Source organism: Heterodontus francisci, chromosome 4 (assembly GCF_036365525.1).
Source record: "Heterodontus francisci isolate sHetFra1 chromosome 4, sHetFra1.hap1, whole genome shotgun sequence".
NCBI lineage: Eukaryota > Metazoa > Chordata > Chondrichthyes > Heterodontiformes > Heterodontidae > Heterodontus > Heterodontus francisci.
In genome coordinates, this window is record NC_090374.1 from 39,608,720 (window position 1) to 39,635,880 (window position 27,161).

The 27,161-nt window shown below is 47.3% G+C and overlaps 1 protein-coding gene across 1 annotated transcript in view; it reads left to right on the top strand.

Annotated features, from left to right (window-relative positions):
• The window catches only part of LOC137368642 (cadherin-related family member 2-like), a 199,930-nt gene that overhangs the window by 115,970 nt on the left and 56,799 nt on the right, over window positions 1–27,161 (top strand). The window contains exons 18-19 of the mRNA XM_068028782.1: window positions 2,225–2,833; window positions 4,438–4,509. Of these exons, the coding sequence (XP_067884883.1) occupies window positions 2,225–2,833; window positions 4,438–4,509 (681 nt within the window). The remainder of the gene's footprint in view (window positions 1–2,224; window positions 2,834–4,437; window positions 4,510–27,161) is intronic.

Sequence of the window (27,161 nt, forward strand, 5' to 3'; positions counted from 1 at the left end):
GAGATTTACGAGGATGTTGCCAGGACTGGAAAACTGCAACTATGATGAAAGATTGGATAGGCTGGGGTTGTTCTCCTTGGAATAGAGGAGGCCGAAGGGAGATTTGATTGAGATGTACAAAATTTTGAGGAGCCTAGGTAGAGTGGATGTGAAGGGCCTATTCACCTTAGCAGAGAGGTCAGTGACTAGGGGCCATAGATTTAAAGTGATTGGTAGAAAGATTAGAGGGGAGATGAGGAAAATGTTTTTCACCCAGAGGGTGGTTGAGGTCTGGAACCCACTGACTGAAAGTGTGGTAGAGACAGAAAACCTCATCTCATTTAAAAGGTGCCTGGAGGTGCACCTGAAGTGTTACATTTGCTAACTTCCAATCTGCTGGAACTGTTCTAGAATCTAGGGAATTTTGGAAAATCATAAAAAGCACATCCAGAATCTCTGCAGTTACCTCTTTGACAACCCTAGGTGGTAAACCATCAGGTCCTGGGGATTTCTCGACTTTTAATCCCTTAAGTTTCTCCAATACATTTTCTGTGCTGATATTAATTATTTTAAGCTAGTCACTCTTATTGCCCCTTTGGTTACCCTCTATTTCTGGTCTAACTCATGTCAATGAGGTTTCCCAGGTTTCAGGAAACCCGACAGGTGAAAGGAAATGAGATGGGCCAATCCATGAGGTAAGTGCCTTTACAGCACTGCTTGTGGGCCAGGAGGAGCAAGAATGGTTCTTCCAGGCCCACCAAGATGCCCAATAAACCCGACTCTCCTCCCCGCAGTGGTCTGCCTGCTATCCCACCCCCACCATTGGATCCCCTTGACTACCATCTACTCCCCCGACCACCATCGGGCAGCCAGACCAACATCGCACCCAACCTGACCACCATCGGATACCCTGTCCCAAGATCAGATCCACCCCGACCACCATCAGACTCCCCGTCTGAACCCCCTGCGATTGGAAACCCCCACCCACTGCAATCAGGATCATCCCCCAACATTCTCTTCCACATGCCCACTTGACCTACTTGCTCTCCTAGTGCTGCAAGCGTCTAACCTGTCAATCAGGCTGCCTGTGGGGCAAGAACCCGACAGAAAAGAATTTAAAGGAGCCAAGAAAAGCCAAATCCATGAGGTTCCTCTGGGTGTCCCAACCTCAAAATAGAACTTCCCATTCAAGCACAGAACATGCCTCCCTGCTAAAATTCAGGCTTGTGGGTGGATGGATATTGAATTCTGCTCCAGTTCCATCCCAGGAATTATTGCAAGGGAATTGGATTACAGGAATAAAGAAGTCTTGCTGCAATTGTACAGGGCTTTGGTGTGCCCACATCTGGAGTAGTGTGTGCAGTTTTGGTCTCCACGTTTAAGAAATGATATCCTTGCATTGGAGGCAGTACAGCAAAGTTTCACTAAATTGGTCCCTGGGATGAGGGTGTTGTCCTGTGATGAGAGGTTCAGCAAATTGGGCCTGTATTCTCTGGAGTTGCAGGTGAGAAAGTGAAGTTGAGGCAGAAAATCAACCATGATCGTATTGAATGGTGGAGAAGGCTCGATCCGCAATATGGTCTACTCCTGCTCCTATTTCTTGTGTTCTTGAATTTCAGGGTCTGAAGTTGTGTGTATATGTAAAAGTAGTTGGATAGTCATATCAGCCCAACTGGCCCTTTAGGAAAGAAAATCTGCCATCGTTATTTGGTCTGGCCTACAAGTGACTCCGGTCCCACACCAATATGGTTGACCCTTAACTGATCTCTGAAGTGGTCTAACAAGCCACTCTACTGAATCAAATTGCTGCAAAAAGCACCACGCAGCAGTTCAAGAAGTAAACCCACCATCACCTTCTCAGGGCAACAAGCAATTGGCAATAAGTGTTCTTGCCACATCCTGCAAATTAATTTTAAAAACTCTTTTACATTTTGGAACAGGTTAAATAACCATTTAGTAGAAAACTCAGCCAATTTTGCTGCTTCTTGTGATTTAGAGTGTTTCTGTACCAACAAAGGTACACACAGCAGAATTTAAATGAAATTTAAAATGTATAATGTTGCAACATTTTAAATTCTATATAGATACAGCAAATCTTGCACCAAAAGCAGAGTTCATTTTAAATCAGAGAATTTGTATACTTTAGGCTTTGCGACATGGACATTAATATTTATGTTTCGCCAACAGAATGACGGTTTATTTTTGAAAACATTTTGAAATAAATCCACTTAATATTTTATTCCAGATCAGTGTGTTGTATCTATCTGGGCCTCAGACAATGATGCAACGGATCCAAATCGCCGAATGACCTACAGAATTGATGATGGAGCCAGGGACCAGTTTATTGTCAGCATGGAGAAGGGAGACCCTCATCGATCTGCTGTGTGTATCCGTGTAAATCCAGAGTCCAGACTTGATTATGATGACGGGCCACGCAAGTATAAACTGACTGTAGCTGCCAATGATTTTGGGTTTGAACCCAATACTGGATACACAACGATTGAAGTGGATATTTTAGACATCAATGATGAAGCTCCTGTTCTGATTGGAAGTTCACTCTCTGATGTGTTTGCAAGAGAAAATGGAAGAATCAATGCATCAGTCACTACAATTCAGGCTTTTGATCCTGACACCAACGCAGAATTACACTTCTTTCTAAGAGGATCTGAGTGTCTTGATGAGAAAGAGAAAAGGCTGAGCAGTTCACTCTGTAAAAACTGGTTCCAAGTGATGGAGCGATCTGGGTCTTTGTTTTACAGTGGTCCCGTTGACCGTGAAATTGTTCAGACTGTTCAACTCAGTGTACAGGTTGTGGACTACAACACTGTTCTTTCTTCAAATATGAGTGAGGAAGGTCAGCTCTACTTGAAAAATGGTTTAGAAATTGTCTGAGTGCTTTCTCCACAAGTAGGGGTAGAAATTTGTATGCACTACTTGCATTTTTTGAGTCCAAATTGGGAGAAAAAGCATATCAATTTAGCAGTGGGATATCCTGCGCCCAGTCTGCACAGGCATTGGTCCCACTGCTATATTCATGGGGCCCAACTTTTAGGTGTCTCAGGCAGATATCTTATATAGGCTTTGGTCCCTTAAATATGTAAATTAGGGGTCAAATGCCTGTTAAGGGACACCTTTTGAAAATTCATCAACAATGCGTGAGTCAGGCTTTTGTATTGCCCCACTCAGGATTCTTCATAGGTCCCAGTGGCCACAAACATGAGGTTGTTAGCGGGAATGAATCTAGAAGAATCACTCGACACTCAGGTCTGCTCCAATGTCAAACAGTTTATTTAGTTACGCCAGTGGGGAGCAGGTCACTGGTCTGTCCAGATGCCTCTCCACCGAACAAAGGAAAATCATGCATACTTATACATTTTTCAAACAGTTACTCGGCCCATCCTGGCTGGACATGATCCAATCATAACGGTTATTGATTACATACATTACACATATTACCAATTAAATTACTCATTAGGCATCAGGTGGCTACGTGATCAGCTCATAGCAAGCCCCCTTGTGATGTTTCCCAGACACCCTTATCAACTATCCTTGAGTCATCACAATGAATCCTTTTACCTTTATCAAGCTTGCATTCCTGATTGCTTCGTGCAGTCTGCAGTTACACAAAGCAGCTGTCTTATACACTGATATGAGGGACCCTGCTTGGTCAGCCTAACTGTCTGTGTCTCACAGTACCATTCTCAGGGATATGGCTTAGTCAATCTTGTTCCCACAGTGCCTTGGGTAAGTACTCCATTTTGTAACAATATGTGGCTATACTTTCAATTTGTATATGAGTGTGTATATATATATATATATATATATATTCACTAGGATTATATGAATCTACTTACTCAAATAACATTTAAACAGTATGATATTTACTGCAGGTGCCTCTGCGCTTGGGAATACCCTACAACAAGGTCACGAGTGCTCTTCGCAGCTAAACAGCACTCTCAAAGACCATTGCTAGCCCCACCCCAATCGCCAGCTCCCCCTTCTATCAATTGGCTCTCCCAGTCACCTCTCCAGAATAACCTGTAGGCCATTGCTGGCATTGCAGCTGCCAGAAATTGATGTCTGGTCTAACTGTAATGAGGCCCGAGCCCCAATTTTGATCGGGCCTCAGGCCTCGGGCCTACAGGTTCCAAAGAAGGGATCTTTTCCTGCACCCAGTTTGTGCTAGCACAATGGTATTTCCATTCCATAGTCTTGTGAAGCCACTGTAAAGAAATTGTGGTTGTTTTTGTGGGTTATTTTATAAAGAGGTGATAATTTCTTATCAATTTATCAGTGTTTTAGTCAATTGTAACCCTTCATAATCCAGTGATGTTCAAAGCAATCCAGCAGCACAAATCTACCAACTGAACTCTACAGAGCTTTTCTCACCATCTCCTACAACATTTATTAAGAGTTTGCCATTATCAATAACAATAACTATTTACTCATGTTTTTTAGGACGTATCAAAATTATCATTGTTGATGAAAATGACAATCCACCTGCATTTACCAGGGCGGAAAATAAAAATGGTGAGTGGTGATTATCAGCTGTAAGGAAAGAAACACTTTTAACACCCGTTGATGTTGAGAATAATGGGATTCCAAGGGATGTATCCTACTAAAATTGGCCAATTTGCTCTGAGAATGAAAGATGTTAAATGCTCCAGCAACAAAGTCTCAACTTCACTGAAACAAAGGGACAAATTTTATGGTTAAGACGCCGGACCTGCCGTTGGGACTGGAACTGGGCGTGAGGCATGCTGGGGGCAGGAGCGGTTGGCTGCACGTGATTCAGCGGCGGCTGGCCAATTAAGCTTAATGAGCCACGACACCTGACCAATTGTGTGGCTGCTGCCGGGGCCAGTAGGCAGGGAGTGCAGCGTCAGGTGACACCTCGGCAGGTGCTAATGCCATTTTTAAAGGGCTGCCAGCCCTCTATTAAATGCTGCACACCGAAAGGCCTGCGAGAGGAGGAGGTGATAGAAGAAACATAAGAGATGGCAGAGAGTATGCCCGAGGTGGTGCCACATTTCCCTGATGCCTCCCTCCAAGTGCTTTTGCAGGCTGCAAGGGAGAGGAGGGACATTTTGTTCCTGAGGGATGGGAGGAGGAGATCTGGGAGCCAACCCAAGCAGGCCTGGCTCCAGAGAGTACAGGAGGTCAGCAGGCATGAGGTGACGCCACAAATGGATCGAGTGCCACAAGTAGCTCAATGATATCCTCTGGGCCTGTGAAGGTGAGTACCTGTTAATGCCTTCATCCCCTTGGGCCTTGCATTTGGTGAAGCAGGACGGAGCATTGGGAGGTGAGGGATCAACCCTCCCAGAAGTGGGCAAAGGGTTAGGGGATGCAAACTGAGGTGTCCTCAAAAGGAGATCCCCTGTCATAGCACAATCTCACAAGGTCCCTGGCAAGGGGATGCATGCAGGAGGCATCAGTGTGCCCCTATTAGTGGCAGCTGGATTGCCAGCAGCCTATGTATTGGGATTGATGTTGCTGAGGCACCAATAGCTTCCATCTCCCTGTCTGCAGGAGAAGATAGCACACAATCAGAGAGAGCTGGTTAAGACTGGCAGTGGGCTTCTGCATGTTCTAACACCAGTGGAGGAGGATGCCATGGAGCTGGCTGGACTGCAGGATGGCTGGAGCGTCATGGATGGAAAGGCAGGGGCTCCTTCTCAAGACATTGAGTAAGGTCGCCATGGGGCACAAGGCTGCATCTGCAGTGATGGAACCATGCTGCTCATCCGGTGCCCACAAGGGTCTGCATCATAGGGATGTGTGCTGTGGCGGGAGGAGAGACCCTTGGCCCTTACATGTCTCTCATGGAGGTAAAGCAGTGCCAAATCAGACAGCCTGTGAGACTGTGGAGGTGCCTGCCACCTCTGAGGGGGAGGAAGGAGCCTCAGATCTTCCATCGTCACCTCAGGCTCATGATGTGCCTCTGGTAACGCCAGCATAACGGGAAATACTGCAGTGCAGTGGGAGGTCCGGTAACATCCTGCAGAGATGCCAGAGGCAATGAGTGTCCAGGTGCAGACGATGAAGGTGTCCGTCCAGGCCTTGAGCTTGTCATTGTCACTGGCTAATGCACAAGTGGCGTCCTGCATTGAGAGATTGGTAGTTAATGGAGAGCCACATCCAGCAGAGCATCCAGTGCCCACAGAACATTCGTGCAGATCTGCATATCCTTGTCTTGACCATGGGCACAATGCAGCAGTGGCAAGGCGATAAGAGGACGGGGGACCTGGAGTCACCACCAGATCCTTTTCACTCTCAGGTCAGCAGGGACGCAGAAGTCTTCCTTGCTAGGGTGGAGAAACGGCTGCCTCTGGAGGCCGGGATCGCCTCTCAGGGTGCGGGCAGCTGCTCCTCTGCCCCTCTGCCAGTGTGGCCAAATCCTCTTTCATCAGTACCAACAGAATGTGGTACTGTTTCTGTGCAGGAGGTCTGGAGGTCCTCAGCATGCTGTGACCCTCCAGGCCTAAGGCATCCAGGGGATGACTGCCAAATTCACCCCTAGCCAAGGGGCAACAAGGTCAGCAGCCTGCCTCCACCTCAGCTGACCTTGCAGGGGGAGCACCAATAAAGAAGAGCACATAGATTCACAGGGTCTGTTGTGAATGTAAACAAATCATATCTGTTAAGCCTCGAGTAACTCCATTTCTATTCCATCAAACCTTTGGCCCTTTGCTGCAACCCAGCCTCTGTAAAGAGGCTGAATGAGATACAACATGCTGCGATAGGTCAACTCTGGAGCCTGGCCAGCTCTGCACTGCGCGAATGTTCAATAAGCCAGTGCATCATGAAGGAAGGATGGCGACAATATGGCTGCATAAAGGTTGGTGTTTATTGGTGAAGCTACAACTGGCAGTAAGGATCAAAGGAAACAAAATTTTTTAAGGGCATCGCGAGTCTCCCTTGCATGTATCTCATGGCCACTCTCCTGTTGCCGCTGGGGCCCTTCATCTGGTCTGGCTTGCCCATCTTCCCCCTCCTCATTCCAAGGAGGCAGTCCGCTCCTCACTTTCCTCTTGGCTCATCTGCTCCCCCCGCTGCAGGGCCAGGTTGCGTAGTGCACAGCAAACTGTGCCAATACGTGAGGCCCTAGCTGGGGCATACTGATGGTGCTCCACTGGAAGGACCTGGGCACCAAAATCTCATCTTGAGCAAACCTGGCCCGCTCAATGGTAACTTGCACTGTCCCATGGCAGGCATTGTATCTCTCCTCTGCATGTGTGTGTGGGTTCCTCACAGGTGTCAGTAGCCATGTCCTCAGTGGTCAGTGTCTCCAAGGATCCAGCCCTAAAGGCACACAGGAGCCCAGAAAAGCTCTGGAACCTGGGATAGCCATAAAATGTAGGCATCGTGACAACTTCCTGGGGAGCATGCATAGACCTGCAGTATCTGTTTACAATGGTGACAGACCAGTTGCACATTGAGGGAGCCGAAACCCTTCCTGTTGATGAAAGACATTGGCTGGTGTTTAGGAGCCTTCATGGCCACATGCTTGCAGAGGATGACACCCAGCACCTGGGGGAATCCAGTGATGGCCCTGAACCTGATAGCCCTCATAGCCTGAGAGTGGGGATCCATGTGGAAGTGCACATACTTGCCGGCACTCCTGAAAAGGGCATTTGTGGCCTCCTTGAGACATCAATGGGCCACTGACTGTGAGATTTTTTTTATTCATTCGAGGGATGTGGGCTTGTCTGGCTAGGCCAGCATTTATTGCCGATCCCTAATTGCCGATCCCTAATTGCCCCTGATTCCCTTTCCTATCCTGAGTGGTGTGAAACAGGGCTGTGTTCTCGCACCCACACTTTTTGGGATTTTCTTCTCCCTGCTGCTTTCACATGCGTTCAAATCCTCTGAAGAAGGAATTTTCCTCCACACAAGATCAGGGGGCAGGTTGTTCAACCTTGCCCGTCTAAGAGCGAAGTCCAAAGTACGGAAAGTCCTCATCAGAGAACTCCTCTTTGCTGACGATGCTGCTTTAACATCTCACACTGAAGAATGCCTGCAGAGTCTCATCGACAGGTTTGCGGCTGCCTGCAATGAATTTGGCCTAACCATCAGCCTCAAGAAAACGAACATCATGGGGCAGGATGTCAGAAATGCTCCATCCATCAATATTGGCGACCACGCTCTGGAAGTGGTTCAAGAGTTCACCTACCTAGGCTCAACTATCACCAGTAACCTGTCTCCAGATGCAGAAATCAACAAGCGCATGGGTAAGGCTTCCACTGCTATGTCCAGACTGGCCAAGAGAGTGTGGGAAAATGGCGCACTGACACGGAACACAAAAGTCCGAGTGTATCAGGCCTGTGTCCTCAGTACCTTGCTCTACGGCAGCGAGGCCTGGACAACGTATGCCAGCCAAGAGCGACGTCTCAATTCATTCCATCTTCGCTGCCTTCGGAGAATACTTGGCATCAGGTGGCAGGACTATATCTCCAACACAGAAGTCCTTGAAGCGGCCAACACCCCCAGCTTATACACACTACTGAGTCAGCGGCGCTTGAGATGGCTTGGCCATGTGAGCCGCATGGAAGATGGCAGGATCCCCAAAGACACATTGTACAGCGAGCTCGCCACTGGTATCAGACCCACCGGCCGTCCATGTCTCCGTTATAAAGACGTCTGCAAACGTGACATGAAATCGTGTGACATTGATCACAAGTCGTGGGAGTCAGTTGCCAGCATTCGCCAGAGCTGGCGGGCAGCCATAAAGACAGGGCTAAATTGTGGCGAGTCGAAGAGACTTAGTAGTTGGCAGGAAAAAAGACAGAGGCGCAAGGGGAGAGCCAACTGTGCAACAGCCCTAACAAACAAATTTCTCTGCAGCACCTGTGGAAGAGCCTGTCACTCCAGAATTGGCCTTTATAGCCACTCCAGGCGCTGCTTCACAAACCACTGACCACCTCCAGGCGCGTATCCATTGTCTCTCGAGATAAGGAGGCCCAAAAGAAAAGAATTGCCCCTGAGAAGGTGGTGGTGAACTGCCTTCTTGAACCGCTGCAGTCCATGTGCGGCAGGGACACCCACTGTTAGGAAGGGAGTTCCAGGATTTTGACAGTGAAGGAGCAGCGATATAGTTCCAAGTCAGGATGGTATGTGACTTGGAGGGGAACTTGCAGGTGGTGGTGTTCCCATGTATTTGCTGCCTTTGTCCTTTTAGTTGGTAGAGGTCACGGGTTTGGAAGGCACTGTCTAAGGAGCCTTGGTGCGTAGCTGCAGTGATTCTTGTAGATAGTGCACACTGCTGCCGCTGTGCATCGGTGGTGAAGGGAGTGAATATTTGTGGATGGGGTGCTGCAGTCAACCACATTGCTGTGGGTCTGGAGTCACATGTAGGCCAGAGCAGGTAAGGACAGCAGATTTCCTTCCCTAAAGGACATTAGTGAACCAGATGGGGTTTTACAACAATCGACAATGATTTAATGGCCATCATTAGTCTAGTTTTTAAATTCCAGATTTATTAATTGAATTCAAATTCCACCTTCTACTGTGGTGGGATTCGAACCCATGTCCCCAGAGAAATACCCTATGTTTTTGGGTTGCTAGTCCATTGACAATACCACTACACCACTGCCTCCACACACATGTCCCAAGTGGATCCCTGGAGTAATCCAGAGGTGCAGAAGCTGAGCACCACAGTGACCTTCAGGGCCACTGGCATTGGATTCCCACCAAGTCTCCTGGGGCACAGCTTGTCCTACGTCATAGCGCAAAGGTCTGTGACGGCCACCTTGGAGAGGCAGAGTTTTAATTGGCATTGCATCTCAGACAGATAGTTGAGCCTCAACATGTACATCCTCTCTGGAGGGTACCCCCTTCTGCATGGGCTATCTCCTTTTCTCTCCACTGCGCTCTTCTCCACTGTCTGGAGGCCGCTGCTGACCCTCCTGTTTGCTCACAGATCATTATGGTGCCGCTGCAGGTCTGGCTCTCCCTCCTGCTCTGCTGCACCTCCTCTTCTATGGGGTCCCAGAAGCCTGGTTGAATGAGACCTTGCCCTGAATGCAAGTCCTTCCTTGCCAGTGGCCCCCCTTCTTGCCCCCACTTGTGCACATTTCCCAGGTGTTACCTGTCTGTCACCCTCCCCTTGCAATGCCTCCCCCCACCTTTCAGCTCAAACAACCCCCTCCTCACTCCCCACACAATACACAATGCCTTCCCTTCATTAGCCTGCCAGGTCCTCGATAGTTTCCCTCACGATGGTCTCCCCTAACAGGCAGCCATGTTCTCCCACCTCCATGTCACCTCCTTGACGGAGGTGAGCCTCCGAAGCCCCGTGAAATCTGTGCACCATTTGTAAAATCCAATCCGGACTATACAATTGGTTTCAATTGTCCTCTAAAGTATCTAATTACCTTCCAGCCATGTCACCGTCAGACCTCCGCCCTCCATCTTTGCCACTATCAATAAAATCGGGGTGGAATATCACGATGTCAGACGTCATGTCCAATGTGTCACATCCAATTTTACGTCCTCCCACGTCTCTGTACCTGGCCATATCATTCCCATAAAATTCAGCCCAAAGTTTGGTTGGTGGCTACCTCTTTGCGTAGAATGTACAGCACAGAAACAGGCCATTTGGCCCATCTGACCTATGCCAGTGATTGTGCTTCATGGTTATGACTGCATTCAACGTGCTGGAGACCACCATTTTGCAAGACCTTTCTGCCTTCGTTGCCAAGAGGCCTGCTTTCAGCAGATCACTGGACATACTGAGGCAGCACTCAGCATTAGTGACACAGCTGCAGAAAGCATGGATAGGACTTGCAGTTTGTCTGTGAAACAGCCTGTCCACACCATCCAGCCACCCCAGTACAAAGATTTGATGCACCAGAACGTTGCTAGGACAAACAGCATACATGGTGAAGCCAGTGAAGGACGCAGAGGGTTCACTTCAATCCTATCACCTTGTAGCACACTAACCCTACATACTCCTGCTACTTGGAAAGCATTTAAAGAAGCACCAGGTTAAGATCTAGAGCACACAAAGGGAACCAAAGGGAAACACCAGGGCAAAAAACACTAACCACATGAAATAAGCACTTGTAGCTATTCAAAACCTCCAAAAAAATTAAAAATTCAACTGCCAAAAACCCAAAATTAAAGTCTGCTTTCATATGTCCTCCAAATAAAAATACTATTGGTCACATTTAAGCACTGACTTCCTGTCAGAGCAGAATAGGAACATGGAATTGCTGACAATAAATGATCAAGGTCCATATAATTCACCTTCTACCATCCTGGTAGCTGATTGAATGATAATGGAGTTGTTGACTAATCACAGAAATCCATCTCGATGAAAACCTGCAATGGTGGAAAGTTCTTGGAGCCCAAAAATACTGGCACCAGCGGCGTGTCAGTTTCAGGATGACATTCATGGTGCCAGGAATGTTAACCAAGGTGGGGGAAGGGAGGGACAGGGATCCCATTGAGGCCAATTAAAGCATTTAAACAGCTGTTTAAGAGCTTGTTAACATTTTGAAGGGGGAACATGGGTTTCAGGAAGTGTCTGTTGCAGATCAGCTGAAGGGGGGCAGGTACAGAGTGCAGAGATAGTCATGGTTGCCCCAGGGCAACACCCGGCCCCATAAGGAGTTCAGCGGGGCAAAGAGGGACTGGGCACTTGGTGAGGAGGTGCCCTTGGCACTGCAGAGGTAGCAGGGAGAGTGGGCACTCAGCACACGGGCATTAACAGTGCCATCGGTCCCCCAGCATCGTGGGGGTAGAAGAGCAGGGGACAAGGCTGCCAAGGACAGTTGGGCAGCCACCTGCCTAGAAGGAAGGCTACAGCTGGCAATGGGGGCACGGCTGTCAGATGAGGAGCAACACCCTCCTCATGAAAGGCAGAAGCACAAGCAGCAGGAGGGCAAGGGAGAGGAAAAAGGGGCAGGAAGACAATGGAGGCCATACTCTGAACACAGGATCTACCACTGAAGTCGGAGCTACCTGGAGATGACCGAGACCCAGTGCCGCAGCAGACTGCGACTCTCGAGGCAGATGGTCACAGACACCTGTAATCTTTTCGCCAAAGACCTTGCACCTTGCAGCACTGCTCGTCATGCCCTGCCACTAGCTATCAAGTCACTGTGGTCTTGAAATTCTTTGCTTCTGGGTCCTTCCAAGGATCAGCTGCAGACTTTTGTCATATCTTACAAGCGGCTGCAGACCATTGCATCTCGCAGGTCACTGATGCCCCCTTTGCCAGAGCTGGACAGCACGTTACTTTCATGACAGAGACGGCCTCACAGGCACAGAGAACATTGGGTTTCGCCTCCATCACTGGATTCTCCCAGGTGCAGGGCATCATAGATTGCACCCATGTGGCCATCAAGTCACCTAGTGACCGGCCAGTAAGTTCCATCAACAGGAAGGGCTTCCACTCCCTCAATGTACAACTAGTCAGTGACCACAACAAAAGCTACCTACATGTGTGCAGTCACTTTCCTGGCAACTGCTATGACTCATCCTCTGCCAGTCCAGGCTGTCTCAGATCTTCAATCTAATCCCCAAAGTGCATGGATGGATCCTAGGGGACAAAGGAAATCTCTTGAAGGCATGGCTATTGACCCCTCTACAGGAGCCCCAGACAGAGGCACAGAGCTGATACAACCAATGCCATCTGCTGAGCAGGACGACCATTCAGCAGGCTATTGGGCTGCTAAGATGTGACTCCAGTGTCTGGACTGGTTGGGTGATGCCCTCTAATACCCTCCTGCAAGGGTCTCGGCCATTGTGGCCGTCTGCTGTGCAGTCCAAAACGGCCCTCCAGAAAGGTGTGAACCTTGAGGACCATGAGACCCTGGAAGGAGGCAGTTCATTGGGAGAGGAGCAATAGCAGGAGGTGTGAGGAGGAGGAAGGCAGCAGAGGATGACGGTGGACAGAGAAGTGCCCCTGCTGCACGACGAGCTGGCGTTCTGTTGCCACGCTCTGGGAAGAGAACCTCCCTCCTCTCCCTCATGGCCTCCAGCATGAGATCCAGGTTGGCATCAGTGAACCAAGGGTCTGCACTGCCCCAGATCCCAAGTCTCCTGCTTCTCTGTGACATCTCTTTTCCTTCTGGTGCAGTGGAAGGCTTTGGCACGAATCACAGATCTCTCCCTTAGGACAACCAGCAGCCTCAATGATAGCAGTTGTGGGCATCTAAATCAGTCCTATATTTCATCTGGCCCACTCTGTTCCTGCTCCCACTGGCTCTTGGACAGGAAACCTGCCTCCATACCAATTAAGGTCTTCCCCATGTGAAAATCTTTAATCAGTTTCCCACTGGAGGTGGGTTTCCGGCCCAAAAACAGATCTGGCTCCTGTTTCTCACCTCTTTGGAGAAAGTTCAGGCCCATAAGTTCAAAGTCACCTGTTCCCTTCATTTGTCATGTCCCAAGTTACTCATAGACTGTATCTCAAAATATTATTTTTGAAAGAAATCTATCTAATTTGCATTCCTCTTTCCCCCTCCCCCAAGAGTTAAGATTAAGTGCACTGTCTAATGGTTAGGGTGAGTAAGAATAGGTCTGTTTGATGTTCATTTCTTGCCTTTCTTTCCATATTTTCATCCAACTTTTGAAGTTTTCTGTTTGCTGAAATCTGAATACTTACTCAATGTATCTAACTTTTCTAAATAAGTCTGTTCTAACTGGAACTTGCAGTTTCATAACCAACTTACTCAGCTGAAACCTGAATCTGTTGTATTTCCCAATTTTGGATGGAGCCTAGCATCAAATAAGTTCAATGTATCTATTTAGTATCCTTTACAGGTAAAGTACTCTTTTTGAGGGGGTGGGGGTGCGCTACACCACTATATCTGCTGACCATCGTTTCAAGTAGCGTTTAATATGACGGAGTGTTGCGTGAACCCCTGCTTTATGCAGTCGTTGATCCAATTTGCATAACCTTTGACACCACCTGCAAGAACATTTACCTATTCAGTCAGTACTTGTCATTTTCAAATGTCATCATACATAATTGGTGCATGTTGTTTGAAGTAATAATTACACCATTTTTAAGGTTGCAATTCTTAATCAATATTCAGTATGTAATCTGCATTGGTGGATAGATGCAGTCTGAGCCAGAGGTACCAAGTGCAGAAATACCATTGGGTCCAAAACAATGGCGAGCGACAGTCGCAAGGTTATAGGTTTCAAGCTACCAATGCAAGCAAGGAACAGAGAGGCCAAAGTATCTGAGTTAGTGCAAAGAGGGAAAGCAAGGTGCAGGATGGCAGGGGGAGCAGGAACAGCAAAGTCATAGGGCCCAAACCTGCATTTCGAGCAGGAGTAGAGGTTGCAGCATCTGAGCCGGCAGAACAAGAAGCATGAGACCCAGACAGCAGGAGCTCACAAGGACCACACGCGATCTCTGACTCCTCACTTCCCCTCACCCCACCTCCACATCCTCCTACTTAACTGGCATCCACCCCGCAGCTGCTTTCTCACCTGACAGCCAGCCAGCCTCTCAATCAGGATGGCCGTCAGAAACTTGTTGAGAAAATTTAAAAGATGTCCTGGAGTTCAGGCCAGCAGTGGTCTGGCTTTCCCGTCTGGAAATCCTCCCCCCTCCCTGCTCTCTTCACTGTCTGAGTAAATACTGGGGCCTCTTTTTCTGCTTGTAAACCTCGGGAGAGAAAAATGAGAAACTGAACTTAATTCAACATCCGATCAGTCGTGTCTGTATTTATACGTCTGGCTGAAGATTTACCACGGCTGTTCACAAGTTGGCCTCTGCCCAGGGTTCCAAGATAATCCTGCAGGCCAAATGTGGACTTGGCCCATGAAGGTCCTCTGGTTTAAATGTCCTGATGTCATTTACATACTTTTGGGAGGATCCATGGCCTCTGCCAAGGACTCTGTCAATGGAGGGTTGGAGATATGCTGTGCCCATCTGCAGCCTAGTGTTACCGGTGGCTTCTGAGTTACTGCTGCTAAAACTGCATCAAATTTTTAAACTTTTTAAAATTTAAGCCTAGGCCTGTGCAGTCAATCACCTTAAATTCTCCCTCTTCCCCCATTCCGCTCCTATAGCAACACTGGACATGAGAGGCAACAGGGACCTCATAGCATTGTTGTTATTGTCAACTGATGTATTGGCATCATTTCATTGTGCCCATTCACTTAGGGGGGGACATATTCAATGTTGCCTGGTACAAATGGCCATGAACATAGGTGGAGTGTGTTCTTGTCCCAGTTTCCGCTCCTACCTGCTCCATTTCCACCCAGAAAATGCCATTCAGAGGGCAGAAATTCCTGGCCCAGCTCGCTAAATTCCGGGGCCGGAAGGGCTGTTAAAGGCTGCTCCCAGTTGGTTAAAGTCCAGCCTTTACCAGCTGTCCAGCCATAGGATTTTTAAAGAGCTGAAGCTTTCAGGTTTGTGGGAGAAAGCGTGCAGAGAAAAGGAGAGAGTGAAAGAATGAGGGGCCTTTGCACTTTTTGTGTACGTAGGTCTCACTTTCTTTAGTGCATGGGGCAAATTTTGATGTATCCTGGGATGGGGTCGCTCCTTTAGGTGGACGGGGACTGAATTTTGTGTGTATAAGGTCTCGTTTGTGGGCTCCCAGCTTTTGTGTATGGGAGTCTCGTGCTTTTTGTGTATGAGAAACTAATTTTTTTTGTGTATGGGTTCTTTCTTTTGCTGCATATGGGACTTTTACATTTTTTTGCATTGGGGTTTCTCATATTTTTGGGTTATGGGACTTCATGTGATTGCATAATCATAAGTATCTAACCTGCTGGTCCAAAAAATTGCACATTCCTAACTTCGTCCATTTTGCTTATTGCCCAAACTTTGTAAATGTATCGGTAATGGTTCTGTGTTAACTCCACGGTGAACTGTACAAACTTGCCTTAAAATATTGTCCCTGTCTCGGGAAAGTGACTTCCATGCACTATTCCATGCACAATGCTTTGCATTGGTGCTGCCTGCAGTTGTCCGTAGACATGCTGATCTCCAATGAAGACCTGGTTGTACAAGTTTGCTGCTCCTTACATTTATTTTGCTCCAACAAGGAGCCTTAATCCAAAGGCAGACTTTTGTGCATCTACGTTAATCTTTAGGATGAAGCCATTAACCTAAAATTCTCCAACTTTGTGCTACACTCTTTGGCCAAGCTGTGTAAATGAGCCCCAGTACTTGCTACTATTTATTTATGGACTTACTGACCTGTGTGGCTACTTTTAGTGATTTACATTACCTGTATTCTCAGATCTCTTTGCTCCTCTCCCCCCATTTACTTTCCTACCTTCCAAGCAGGAAATAAGTTTATATAGAACCTTGGTTAGACCACACTTGGAGTACTGTGTGCTATTTTGATCTTCGTACCATAAAAGTGATATTGAAGTGCCGAAGAAAGTGCAGAAAAAATTTACAAGGACGGATTGGATTACTCCCAGTGGTTGAGGCGTTCATAACTAGGGGGATAGATTTAGGTAGGAGGTTTAGAGGAGATTTGAGGGGAAATTTTTCATCTAATCTGGAACTCACTGCCTGAAAGGGGTAGAGGCAGAATCATTCAGAGTTTTAAAAAAGTACTTGAAGTGCCATAAACTACAAGGTTACGGACCAAGAGCTTGAAAGTGGGATTAGGCTAAATGGCTACTTGTTGGCTGGCGTGAACACGTTGGGCTGAATGGCCTCCTTGCGGGCTGTAAATTTCTATGATTCTAGGGTGTATGATGCATGTTAGGTGGATTCTTCAAGCGAGAACTAGGCCAAATGCAGTAAGTTGAGAGGGGATGTGAAGAGAAAAATAAGACTGGCAAAGAGAGAATATGAGCATATGGCAACTGACATATGGGAACCAAAAAATCTTCGACCAGCATGTAAATAGTAAGGGGCAGTGAGAGGTGGGGTGGGTCCTATTAGGTACAAAGAGGGTGTAGGGCAAGGCTAGAATACAATGAACACTTTGTATCGATGTTTACTAAGGAAGAGGATGCTGACAAAATATCGGTAGAGACAGAGATGGTAGAGGTAATGGATGGGGTGAAGGATGTACTGGAAAGGCTGGCTATGCTTAGGGCAGATAAGTCGCGTGGTCTGGATGGCTTGCATCATAGGTTGCTAAAGTAAGTGGGATTGGAGATAGCGGAAAGATTCACCATAATCTTCCAATCTTCCCCAGAGACAGAGAAGCTGCCAGATGATTGGAGAGTGGCAAATCTGACACCCTTATTCAAGAAAGTGTGTAAGGACAGTCCTAGTAACTGCAGGCCAGTCAGTTTAACATCAGTGGTGAGTAAGGTTTTAGAGACAATAATCAGGGGGAAAAAAATCAACAGGCACTTGGAGAGGTTTGAGTTAATTAAGGAGAGCAAACACAGATCATGCTTGACTAATCTAATTGAATTTTTTCAACTAAGAAGGCTGATGAAAGGAATGCAATGGATGTTGTCTACGTGATGTTAAGAAAGCATTTGAAAAAAGTATCACATAAAAGAGTGGTTACCAAAATTGAGACTTGTGGAATAAGAGGGTCAGTGTCAGCTTGGATAAAAAAAATTGGCTTAATGCCAGAAAATAGTGGGCTGGATTTTATTCCAACGACAGGGGTTCCAGCAGCAGGCTGGAAGGCGGAGCGAGCCCACCTCGGCCCTCTGTAGCTATTTAACAGCGGGCAGCCAATTAACTGCCCACTGTCCCTTTAAGGGACAAGCTCCTGTCTCTTTAGAGCTGCTGGCCAATCAGAAGGCCGCCAGCTCTGTAGTACTGGCAGTGTTGGTGAGGGTGGGGAGTGGGGTGTCTTCCTGGGAGGTGTCCATCGCCGCTGGGGTGCCCTCTGGGAGCTCTGGATTGCTGCCAAAGGCAGGACCCCCCTCCTGACCCCGCTAGGAGGTTGCCAGGCTTTACCTGGCAGCATATCCCCATGTCGGCAGCCCCCTTCACCTTCATCAAAATTGAAGTGGAGGCAGGAAGAGGCCCTTAAGTGAGTATTAGTTGTCCACTTAGGGGCCTCAATTGGCCTGGGGTGGGAAGGCCATTCTCAGCTTTCCCTGCCCCAGACAAAATTGCAGGGAGCCCAGGCGACTTTGGGAACAGTGCCTTCGGTCATTTTCTTTTCTCCCCCCACCTCCATGCCCACTTCCAAGGGCAGGACAAAATTCAGCCCAGCGAGATGTGGTAAATGGTTGTTTCTTGGACTGGAGAATGGTAATCAAATGTTCGGTGCTAGGACCACTGTATTTTTTACCTTTCTTTTTTGTTCTTTTGGGCCTCCTTATCTCGAGAGACAATGGATACGCGCCTGGAGGTGGTCAGTGGTTTGTGAAGCAGCGCCTGGAGTGGCTATAAAGGCCAATTCTGGAGTGACAGGCTCTTCCACAGGTGCTGCAGAGAAATTTGTTTGTTGGGGCTGTTGCACAGTTGGCTCTCCCCTTGCGCCTCTGTCTTTTTTCCTGCCAACTACTAAGTCTCTTCGACTCGCCACAATTTAGCCCTGTCTTTATAGCTGCCCGCCAGCTCTGGCGAATGCTGGCAACTGACTCCCACGACTTGTGATCAATGTCACACGATTTCATGTCGCGTTTGCAGACGTCTTTATAACGGAGACATGGACGGCCGGTGGGTCTGATACCAGTGGCGAGCTCGCTGTACAATGTGTCTTTGGGGATCCTGCCATCTTCCATGCGGCTCACATGGCCAAGCCATCTCAAGCGCCGCTGACTCAGTAGTGTGTATAAGCTGGGGATGTTGGCCGCTTCAAGGACTTCTGTGTTGGAGATATAGTCCTGCCACCTGATGCCAAGTATTCTCCGAAGGCAGCGAAGATGGAATGAATTGAGACGTCGCTCTTGGCTGGCATACGTTGTCCAGGCCTCGCTGCCGTAGAGCAAGGTACTGAGGACACAGGCCTGATACACTCGGACTTTTGTGTTCCGTGTCAGTGCGCCATTTTCCCACACTCTCTTGGCCAGTCTGAACATAGCAGTGGAAGCCTTACCCATGCGCTTGTTGATTTCTGCATCTAGAGACAGGTTACTGGTGATAGTTGAGCCTAGGTAGGTGAACTCTTGAACCACTTCCAGAGCGTGGTCGCCAATATTGATGGATGGAGCATTTCTGACATCCTGCCCCATGATGTTCGTTTTCTTGAGGCTGATGGTTAGGCCAAATTCATTGCAGGCAGACGCAAACCTGTCAATGAGACTCTGCAGGCATTCTTCAGTGTGAGATGTTAAAGCAGCATCGTCAGCAAAGAGGAGTTCTCTGATGAGGACTTTCCGTACTTTGGACTTCGCTCTTAGACGGGCAAGGTTGAACAACCTGCCCCCTGATCTTGTGTGGAGGAAAATTCCTTCTTCAGAGGATTTGAACGCATGTGAAAGCAGCAGGGAGAAGAAAATCCCAAAAAGTGTGGGTGCGAGAACACAGCCCTGTTTCACACCACTCAGGATAGGAAAGGGCTCTGATGAGGAGCCACCATGTTGAATTGTGCCTTTCATATTGTCATGGAATGAGGTGATGATACTTAGTAGCTTTGGTGGACATCCGATCTTTTCTAGTAGTCTGAAGAGACCACGTCTGCTGACGAGGTCAAAGGCTTTGGTGAGATCAATGAAAGCAATGTAGAGGGGCATCTGTTATTCACGGCATTTCTCCTGTATCTGACGAAGGGAGAACAGCATGTCAATAGTCGATCTCTCTGCACGAAAGCCACACTGTGCCTCAGGGTAGACGCGCTCGGCCAGCTTCTGGAGCCTGTTCAGAGCGACTCGAGCAAAGACTTTCCCCACTATGCTGAGCAGGGAGATTCCACGGTAGTTGTTGCAGTCACCGCGGTCACCTTTGTTTTTATAGAGGGTGATGATGTTGGCATCGCGCATGTCCTGGGGTACTGCTCCCTCGTCCCAGCACAGGCATAGCAGTTCATGTAGTGCTGAGAGTATAGCAGGCTTGGCACTCTTGATTATTTCAGGGGTAATGCTGTCCTTCCCAGGGGCTTTTCCGCTGGCTAGGGAATCAATGGCATCACTGAGTTCCGATTTGGTTGGCTGTATGTCCAGCTCATCCATGACTGGTAGAGGCTGAAGATCACCCCCCTCAAATCTAAATCGGGGGACATAATCACTGACCAACGCAAACAGATGGACCGCTGGGTTGAGCACTACCTAGAACTGTACTCCAGGGAGAATGCTGTCACTGAGACTGCCCTCAATGCAGCCCAGCCTCTACCAGTCATGGATGAGCTGGACATACAGCCAACCAAATTTTTTATATATATTTATAAATGACTTGGATATTGGTAAACAGAGTAAATTTCAAAATACCAAACTTGAAGATGTGGCGGACACTGAGGATGATACAAATCAACTGCAACAGGAGATAGATAGGCTAGCAGATAAGTGGCAGATGGAATGTAATACAGAGAAGTGTGAGGTGATGCATTTTGGCAGAAGGGATAGGGTGAGGCAATATAGACTTAATGGTGCAGTTCTAAAGAGTGTACAGGAACAGAGGGATTTGGGGGTGCATGTACATCGATCTTTGAAGGTGGCAGGACATATTGAGAGAGTAATTAGCAAAGAATATGGAATCTAGGGCGTCGTCAATAGAGGCATTGAGTACAAAAGCAGGGAAGTTATGCTGAACCTTTATGAAGCTCTGGTTAGGGCACAACTAGATTATTGCATCAAGATCTGGTCACCACACTTTAGGAAGAATGTGAGGGTCCTTGAGAGGCTGCAGAGGAGATTTACCAGAATGGTTCAAGGGATGGGGGGATTTTAGCCAGAAGGTTAGGTTAGAGAAGCTGGGAATGTTCGCCTTGGAACAAAGAAGATTGAGGGGAGATTTGATAGAGATATAGAAGATTATGACAGGGTTAGACGAGGTAGACAAAGAACAGCTGTTTCCATTAGCTGATGGTACAAGGACTCGGCGACACAGATTTAAAGTTTTGGGCAAGAGATGTAGGGGGGATATGAAGAACTTTTTTACACAGTGAGTGGTAATGATCTGAAACATGCTACTTATGACAGTGGTGGAAGCAGAGATGAACAATGATTTCAAAAGGAAATTGAATGTGCACATGAGGGAAATAAACTTTCATAAACGTTCAGGGCAGCGGGGATAGGGCGGGGGAATGGGACTGACTGGATTGCTCGTTAGAGAGCTGGCATGGACGCGATGGGCTGAATGGCCTCCTTCTGTGCCATAATGTTTCATCATGGGCTGAATTTTCAGGTCACGCCAGGGGCAGGAATGAAGGAAGGCAGGGGTGAAAGTAACGGCGCCAGCCAGCATGCCGGTTTTCCGATGCCTTTCCTGACGTGGCGGGTTTCACCAGGGCGGCGGGAGTGTGGCCCCAAATTCCCGCCCAATCCATTAGCCACAATAATTAAGACTGTTAACGAGCTCACTTTCGATTCCAGGTAGAAGTGGGCTTGCAGACATGGAGGGCAGTGGGTCTCGCTTCCATCACTGGATTCCCTCAGGTTCAGGGCATCCATGTAGCCATCAGGGCACCAAGTGATCAGCCAGTGAGATTCATCAACAGGAAGGTTTCCACTCGCTCAATGTTCAACTGGTCTGCAACCACAAGAGCTGCGTATATGTGTGCACTTGCTTTTTTGGCCGCTGCCCAGACTTCTTCATGCTCTGCCAGTCCAGGTTGCCGCAGCTCCTCATGCCACCATCCAGACTTTCTGGATGGATTCTAGGGGACAAGGGATATCCCTTGAAGAGATGGCTACTTACTCCTCCATGAAAACCCGAGACAGAGGCACAGAGGCATTACAAATGAAGCCATCTGCTCACTAGGACCACCATTGAGTAGACCATCGGGCTTCTGAATATGTGTTTCTGGTGCTTGGACTAGTTGGGTGGCATCCTGCAGTACACTCCTGCAACAGTCTCGATCATCGTGGTGTTCTGCTATGTTCTCCATAACATGGCCCTTCAGAGAGGTAAGAACCTAAGAAATAGGAGCAGGAGTAGGCCATTTGACCCCCCTGCTCCACCATTCAATAAGATCATGGATGATCTGATCGTGGTCTCAACTCAACTTTCCTGCCCGTCCCCCGTAACCCTTAACTCCGTTGAAGATCAAAAATCTGTCTAACTCAGCCTTGAATATATTCAATGACCCAGCCTCCACTGCTCTCCAGGGTATAGAATTGCAAAGATTAAAAACCCTCTGAGAGAAGAAATTCTTCCTCATCTCCATCTTAAATGGGAGACCCCTAATTCTGAAACTGTGTCCCCTAGTTCTAGATTCCTCCACAAGGAGAAACATCCTCTCAGTTTCGACCCTGTCAAGCCCTCTCAAAATCATATGTTTCAATAAGATCACCTCCTATTCTTCCATGCTCCAATGAGTATAGACCCAACCTGCTCAACCTTTCCTCATAAGAGAACCCCTTCATCCCAGGAATCAACGTAGTGAACCTTCTCTGAGTTGCCTCCAATGCAAGTATATTCCTTCTTAAATAAGGAGACCAAAACTGTCTGCAGTACTCCAGGTTAGGTCTCACCAATGCCCGGTATAGTTGCAGCAAGACTTTAATTGAAATCAAATATAGAGTAAGACTTGAGCAATTTATTAGTATATAAACTAAAAACTAAAGCGGATTAAAAAACTAAAGACAAGTTGGAAATTTTAAAAACAAATTAAAATCTAATTAAATAAAATAGAGATGCGGGGCCAGGCGATGTGTTGTACCTGCATGATGTGGGAGCTGGTGGACCCCATTGTGATTCCTAGTGACCACATTTGTAGCAAGCGTTGGCTGCTCGAGGAACTCCAGCTCAGAGTTGATGAGCTGGAGTCTGAGCTTCGGACACTGCGACACATCAGGGAGGGGGAGAGTTACCTGGACACTGTGTTTCAGGAGACAGTCACACCCCTTAGATTGACTACCCTGAATTCGGCCAGTCAGGGACAGGAGGGTATGACAAAGAGTGAGGCAGGTACAGGGATCCAGGAGGTAGTGTTGCAGGACCCTCAGCCCGTGTCCTTGTCCAACAGGTTCAAGATTCTTGCTCCCTGTGTGGATGAGAGCAGAGACCGTAGGGAGGATGAGCTGAAACTGACCATAGCACCATGGTACAGGTACCATTCAAGTGGGGGGAGAAAAGAGAAATGTAGTTGTAATCGGGGATAATATAGTTAGGGGCATAGACACTGTTCTCTGTGGCCAGGATCGAGGCTGTGTTGCTTACCTGGTGCCAGGGTTCAGTATATCTCATCTGGGCAGCAGAGGAACTTGGAGTGGGAGGGGAAATATCCAGTTGTCGTGGTCCACGTAGGTACCAACGATATAGATAGAACGAGGATAGAGGTTCTGCTGAGGGAATATGGACAGCTAGGGGCTAAATTAAAAAGCAGAACTAAAAAGGTAATAATCTCCGAATTACTATTTGAGCCATAAGCTAATTGGTATAGGGTCTGCAAGATTAAAGAGGTAAATACGTGGCTCAAAAATTGGTGTGGGAGAAATGGGTTCGAATTCATGGGACATTGGCACTAGTACTGGGGAAAGAGGGAGCTGTTCCGATGGGATGGCCTCCACCTGAATCATGCTGGGACTAGAGTCCTGGCGAATCGCATAACGAGGGCTGTAGATAGGGCTTTAAACTAAATAGTGGGGGGGAGGGTTCATGGAAAATTAGGAAGTCAAAGTTAAAGGAGAAGGTAGGAGTGCAGATTAGTGATGAGGCTGATTGTTACCAGAAAATAAAAGGAAGGGACAGAACATGTGAACGTCATATTGCACCAAGGAATCGTACAAGAGGAGGGAAATTTGATAATAGAACAAACTTAAAGGCTTTGTATCTGAATGCATGAAGCATTTGGAAGAAAATAAATGAGTTAACAGCACAAATAGAGACAAATGGGTATGATTTATTGCTGATTACTGAGGTGTGGTTGCAGGAAAACCAGGTTTGGGAATTGAATATCCAAGGGTATTCAGTATTTCTGAAGGATAGGCAGGAAGGAAAAGGACGAGGTGTAGCTTTGTTAGTAAAGGAAGAGATCAGTGCTGTAGTGAGAAATGATATAGGCACTGGAGATCAAGACGTAGAATCAGTCTGGGTACAAATAAGAAATAGCAAGGGAAAGCAGTCCCCGGTGGGAGTACTCGATAGGTCCCCAAACAGTAGTTCTGCAGTGGGACACAGTATAAAGCAGGAAAGTGGGGGCTTGTAAGAAAGTTATGGCAAAAATCAAAGAACAAAGAACAGTACAGCACAGGAACAGGCCATTTGGCCCTCCAAGCCTGCGCCGATCTTGATGCCTGCTGAAACTAACATCTTCTGAACTTCCACGGCCCATATCCCTCTATTCCCTTCCTATTCATGGATTTGTCAAGATGTCTCTTAAACGTCGCTATCGTATCTGCTTCCACCACCTCCCCTGGCAGCAAGTTCCAGGCACTCACCACCCTCTGTGTAAAAAACTTGCCTCGCACATCCCCTCTAAACTTTGCCCCTCGCACCTTAAACCTATGTCCCCTAGTAACTGACACTTCCATCCTGGGAAAAAGCTTCTGACTATCCACTCTGTCCATGCCGCTCATAACTTTGTAAACCTCTATCATGTCGCCCCTCCACCTCCGTCGTTCCAGTGAAAACAATCTGAGTTTTTCCAACCTCTCCTCATAGCTAATGCCCTCCAGACCTGGCAACATCCTAGTAAACCTCTTCTGTACCCTCTCCAAAGCCTCCACGTCCTTCTGGTAGTGTGGCGACCAGAATTGCATGCAATATTCTAAGTGTGGCCTAACTGAGGTTCTGTACAGCTGCAACATGACTTGCCAATTTTTATACTCTATGCCCCGACCGATGAAGGCAAGCATGCTGTATGCCTTCTTGACTACCTTATCCACCTGCATTGCCACTTTCAGTGACCTGTGGACCTGTACACCCAGATCTCTCTGCCTGTCAATACTCCTAAGGGTTCTGCCATTTACTGTATACCTTCCACCTGCATTAGACCTTCCAAAATACATTACCTCACATTTGTCCGGATTAAACTCCATCTGCCATTTCTCCACCCAAGTCTCCAACCGATCTATATCCTGCTGTATCCTCTGACAATCCTCATCATTATCCGCAACCCCACCAACCTTTGTGTCGTCCGCAAACTTACTAATCAGACCAGCTACATTTTCCTCCAAATCATTTATATATACTACAAACAGCAAAGGTCCCAGCACTGATCCCTACGGAACACCACTAGTCACATTCCTCCATTCAGAAAAACACCCATCCACTGATACCCTCTGTCTTCTATGACCGAGCCAGTTCTGTATCCATCTTGCCAGCTCACCTCTGATCCCGTGTGACTTCACCTTTTGTACCAGTCTGCCATGCGGGACCTTGTCAAAGGCTTTACTAAAGTCCATATAGATAACATCCACTGCCCTTCCTTCATCAATCATCTTCGTCACTTCCTCAAAAAGCTCAATCAAATTAGTAAGACATGACCTCCCCTTCGCAAAACCATGCTGTCTGTCGCTAATAAGTTCGTTTGTTTCCAAATGGGAGTAAATCCTGCCCGAAGAATCCTCTCTAATAATTTCCCTACCACTGACATAAGGCTCACCAGCCTATAATTTCCTGGATTATCCTTGCTACCCTTCTTAAACAAAGGAACAACATTGGCTATTCTCCAGTCCTCTGGGACCTCACCTGTAGCCAATGAGGATGCAAAGATTTCTGTCAAGGCCCGAGCAATTTCTTCCCTTGCCTCCCTCAGTATTCTGGGGTAGATCCCATCAGGCCCTGGGAACCTATCCACCTTAATGCTTTGCAAGACACCCAACACCTCCTCCTTTTTGATAATGAGATGACTGAGATGATTTGCACTCCCTTCCCTAGGCTCATCATCCACCAAGTCCTTCTCTTTGGTGAATACTGATGCAAATCATGGGTGATTTTAATATGCATAGAGACTGGATTAATCAAATTGGCAAAGGTATTAAAGATTGTCTTTTGGAGCAATGTGTTGTGGAACCAACCAGGGAGCAGGCTAGTCTGGATTTGGTATTGTGTAATGAGGTGGGATTAATTAATGATCTCAAAGTTAAGGATCCTCTCGGGAAGTGAGATCATAGCATGCTAGAATTTCAAATTCAGTTTGAGGGTGAGAAACTGGAGTCCCACACTAGCGTTCTGGAGTTAAACAAAGGTAATTACATGGGCATGAGGACAGATCTGGCCCTAGTGGATTGGGCAGGAAGTCTAAAAGGTAAGACAGTTGATGAGCAGTGGCAGATGTTTAAGGAGATATTCAATTCCTACCAACTAAAATATATTCCAGAGAGGAAAAAAGATTCTAAGAGCGGGAAAAAACATCCATGGCGAAGCAAAGAAGTTAAGGATACATTAAGACAAAAACTAGGGCATACCATATTGCAAAGGCCAGTGGCAGGCAGGAAGATTGGGAAACTTTTAAAGATCAACAAAGTATATAAAAGGAAAGAGAGTAGCTAAAGTGAATGTTGGTCCCTTGGAGGATGAGACTGGGGAGTTAATAGAGGGGAACACAGAAATGGCGGAGACACTAAATCAGTATTTTGCCTCAGTTTTCATGGTGGAGGACACTATTACCATCCCAATAGTAACAGGAAATGCAGAGGTTATAGAAAGGGAGGAACTTAGAACAATCATCATCACTAGGGAAAAAGTACTGAGCAAACTATTGGGATTGAAGGCAGACAAGTCCTCAGGGCCTGATGGCCTACATCCTAGGGTCTTAAAGGAAGTGGCAGCGGAGATAGTGGATCCATTGGTTATAATATTCCAAAATTCCATGGATGTGGGAAAAGTTCCAGAGGATTGGAAAAAAGCTAATATAATGCCCTCATTCAAAAAGGGAGGGAGGCAGAAAGTAGGAAACTATAGACCAGTTAGTTTAAAATCTGTTGTTGTGAAATTGTTAGAATCCATTATTAAGGAAATAATAACAGGACATTTAGAAAGTCAAAATGCAATCCATCAGAGCCAGCATGGTTTTATGAAGGGTAAATCGTGTTTGACTAATTTGCTAGAGTTCTTCGAATCTGTGACAAGCAAAGTGGATAACGGGGATCCTGTAGATGTAGTATATTTGGACTTCCAGAAGGCATTTGATAAAGTGCCTTCAGGAGCGGAGAGCAGTCGGACCTGTGTGGAAACACCGAGAACCGGGAGCGGATAAATCCAGCGTGGGGCTTGGGGCCTTCACTTACCT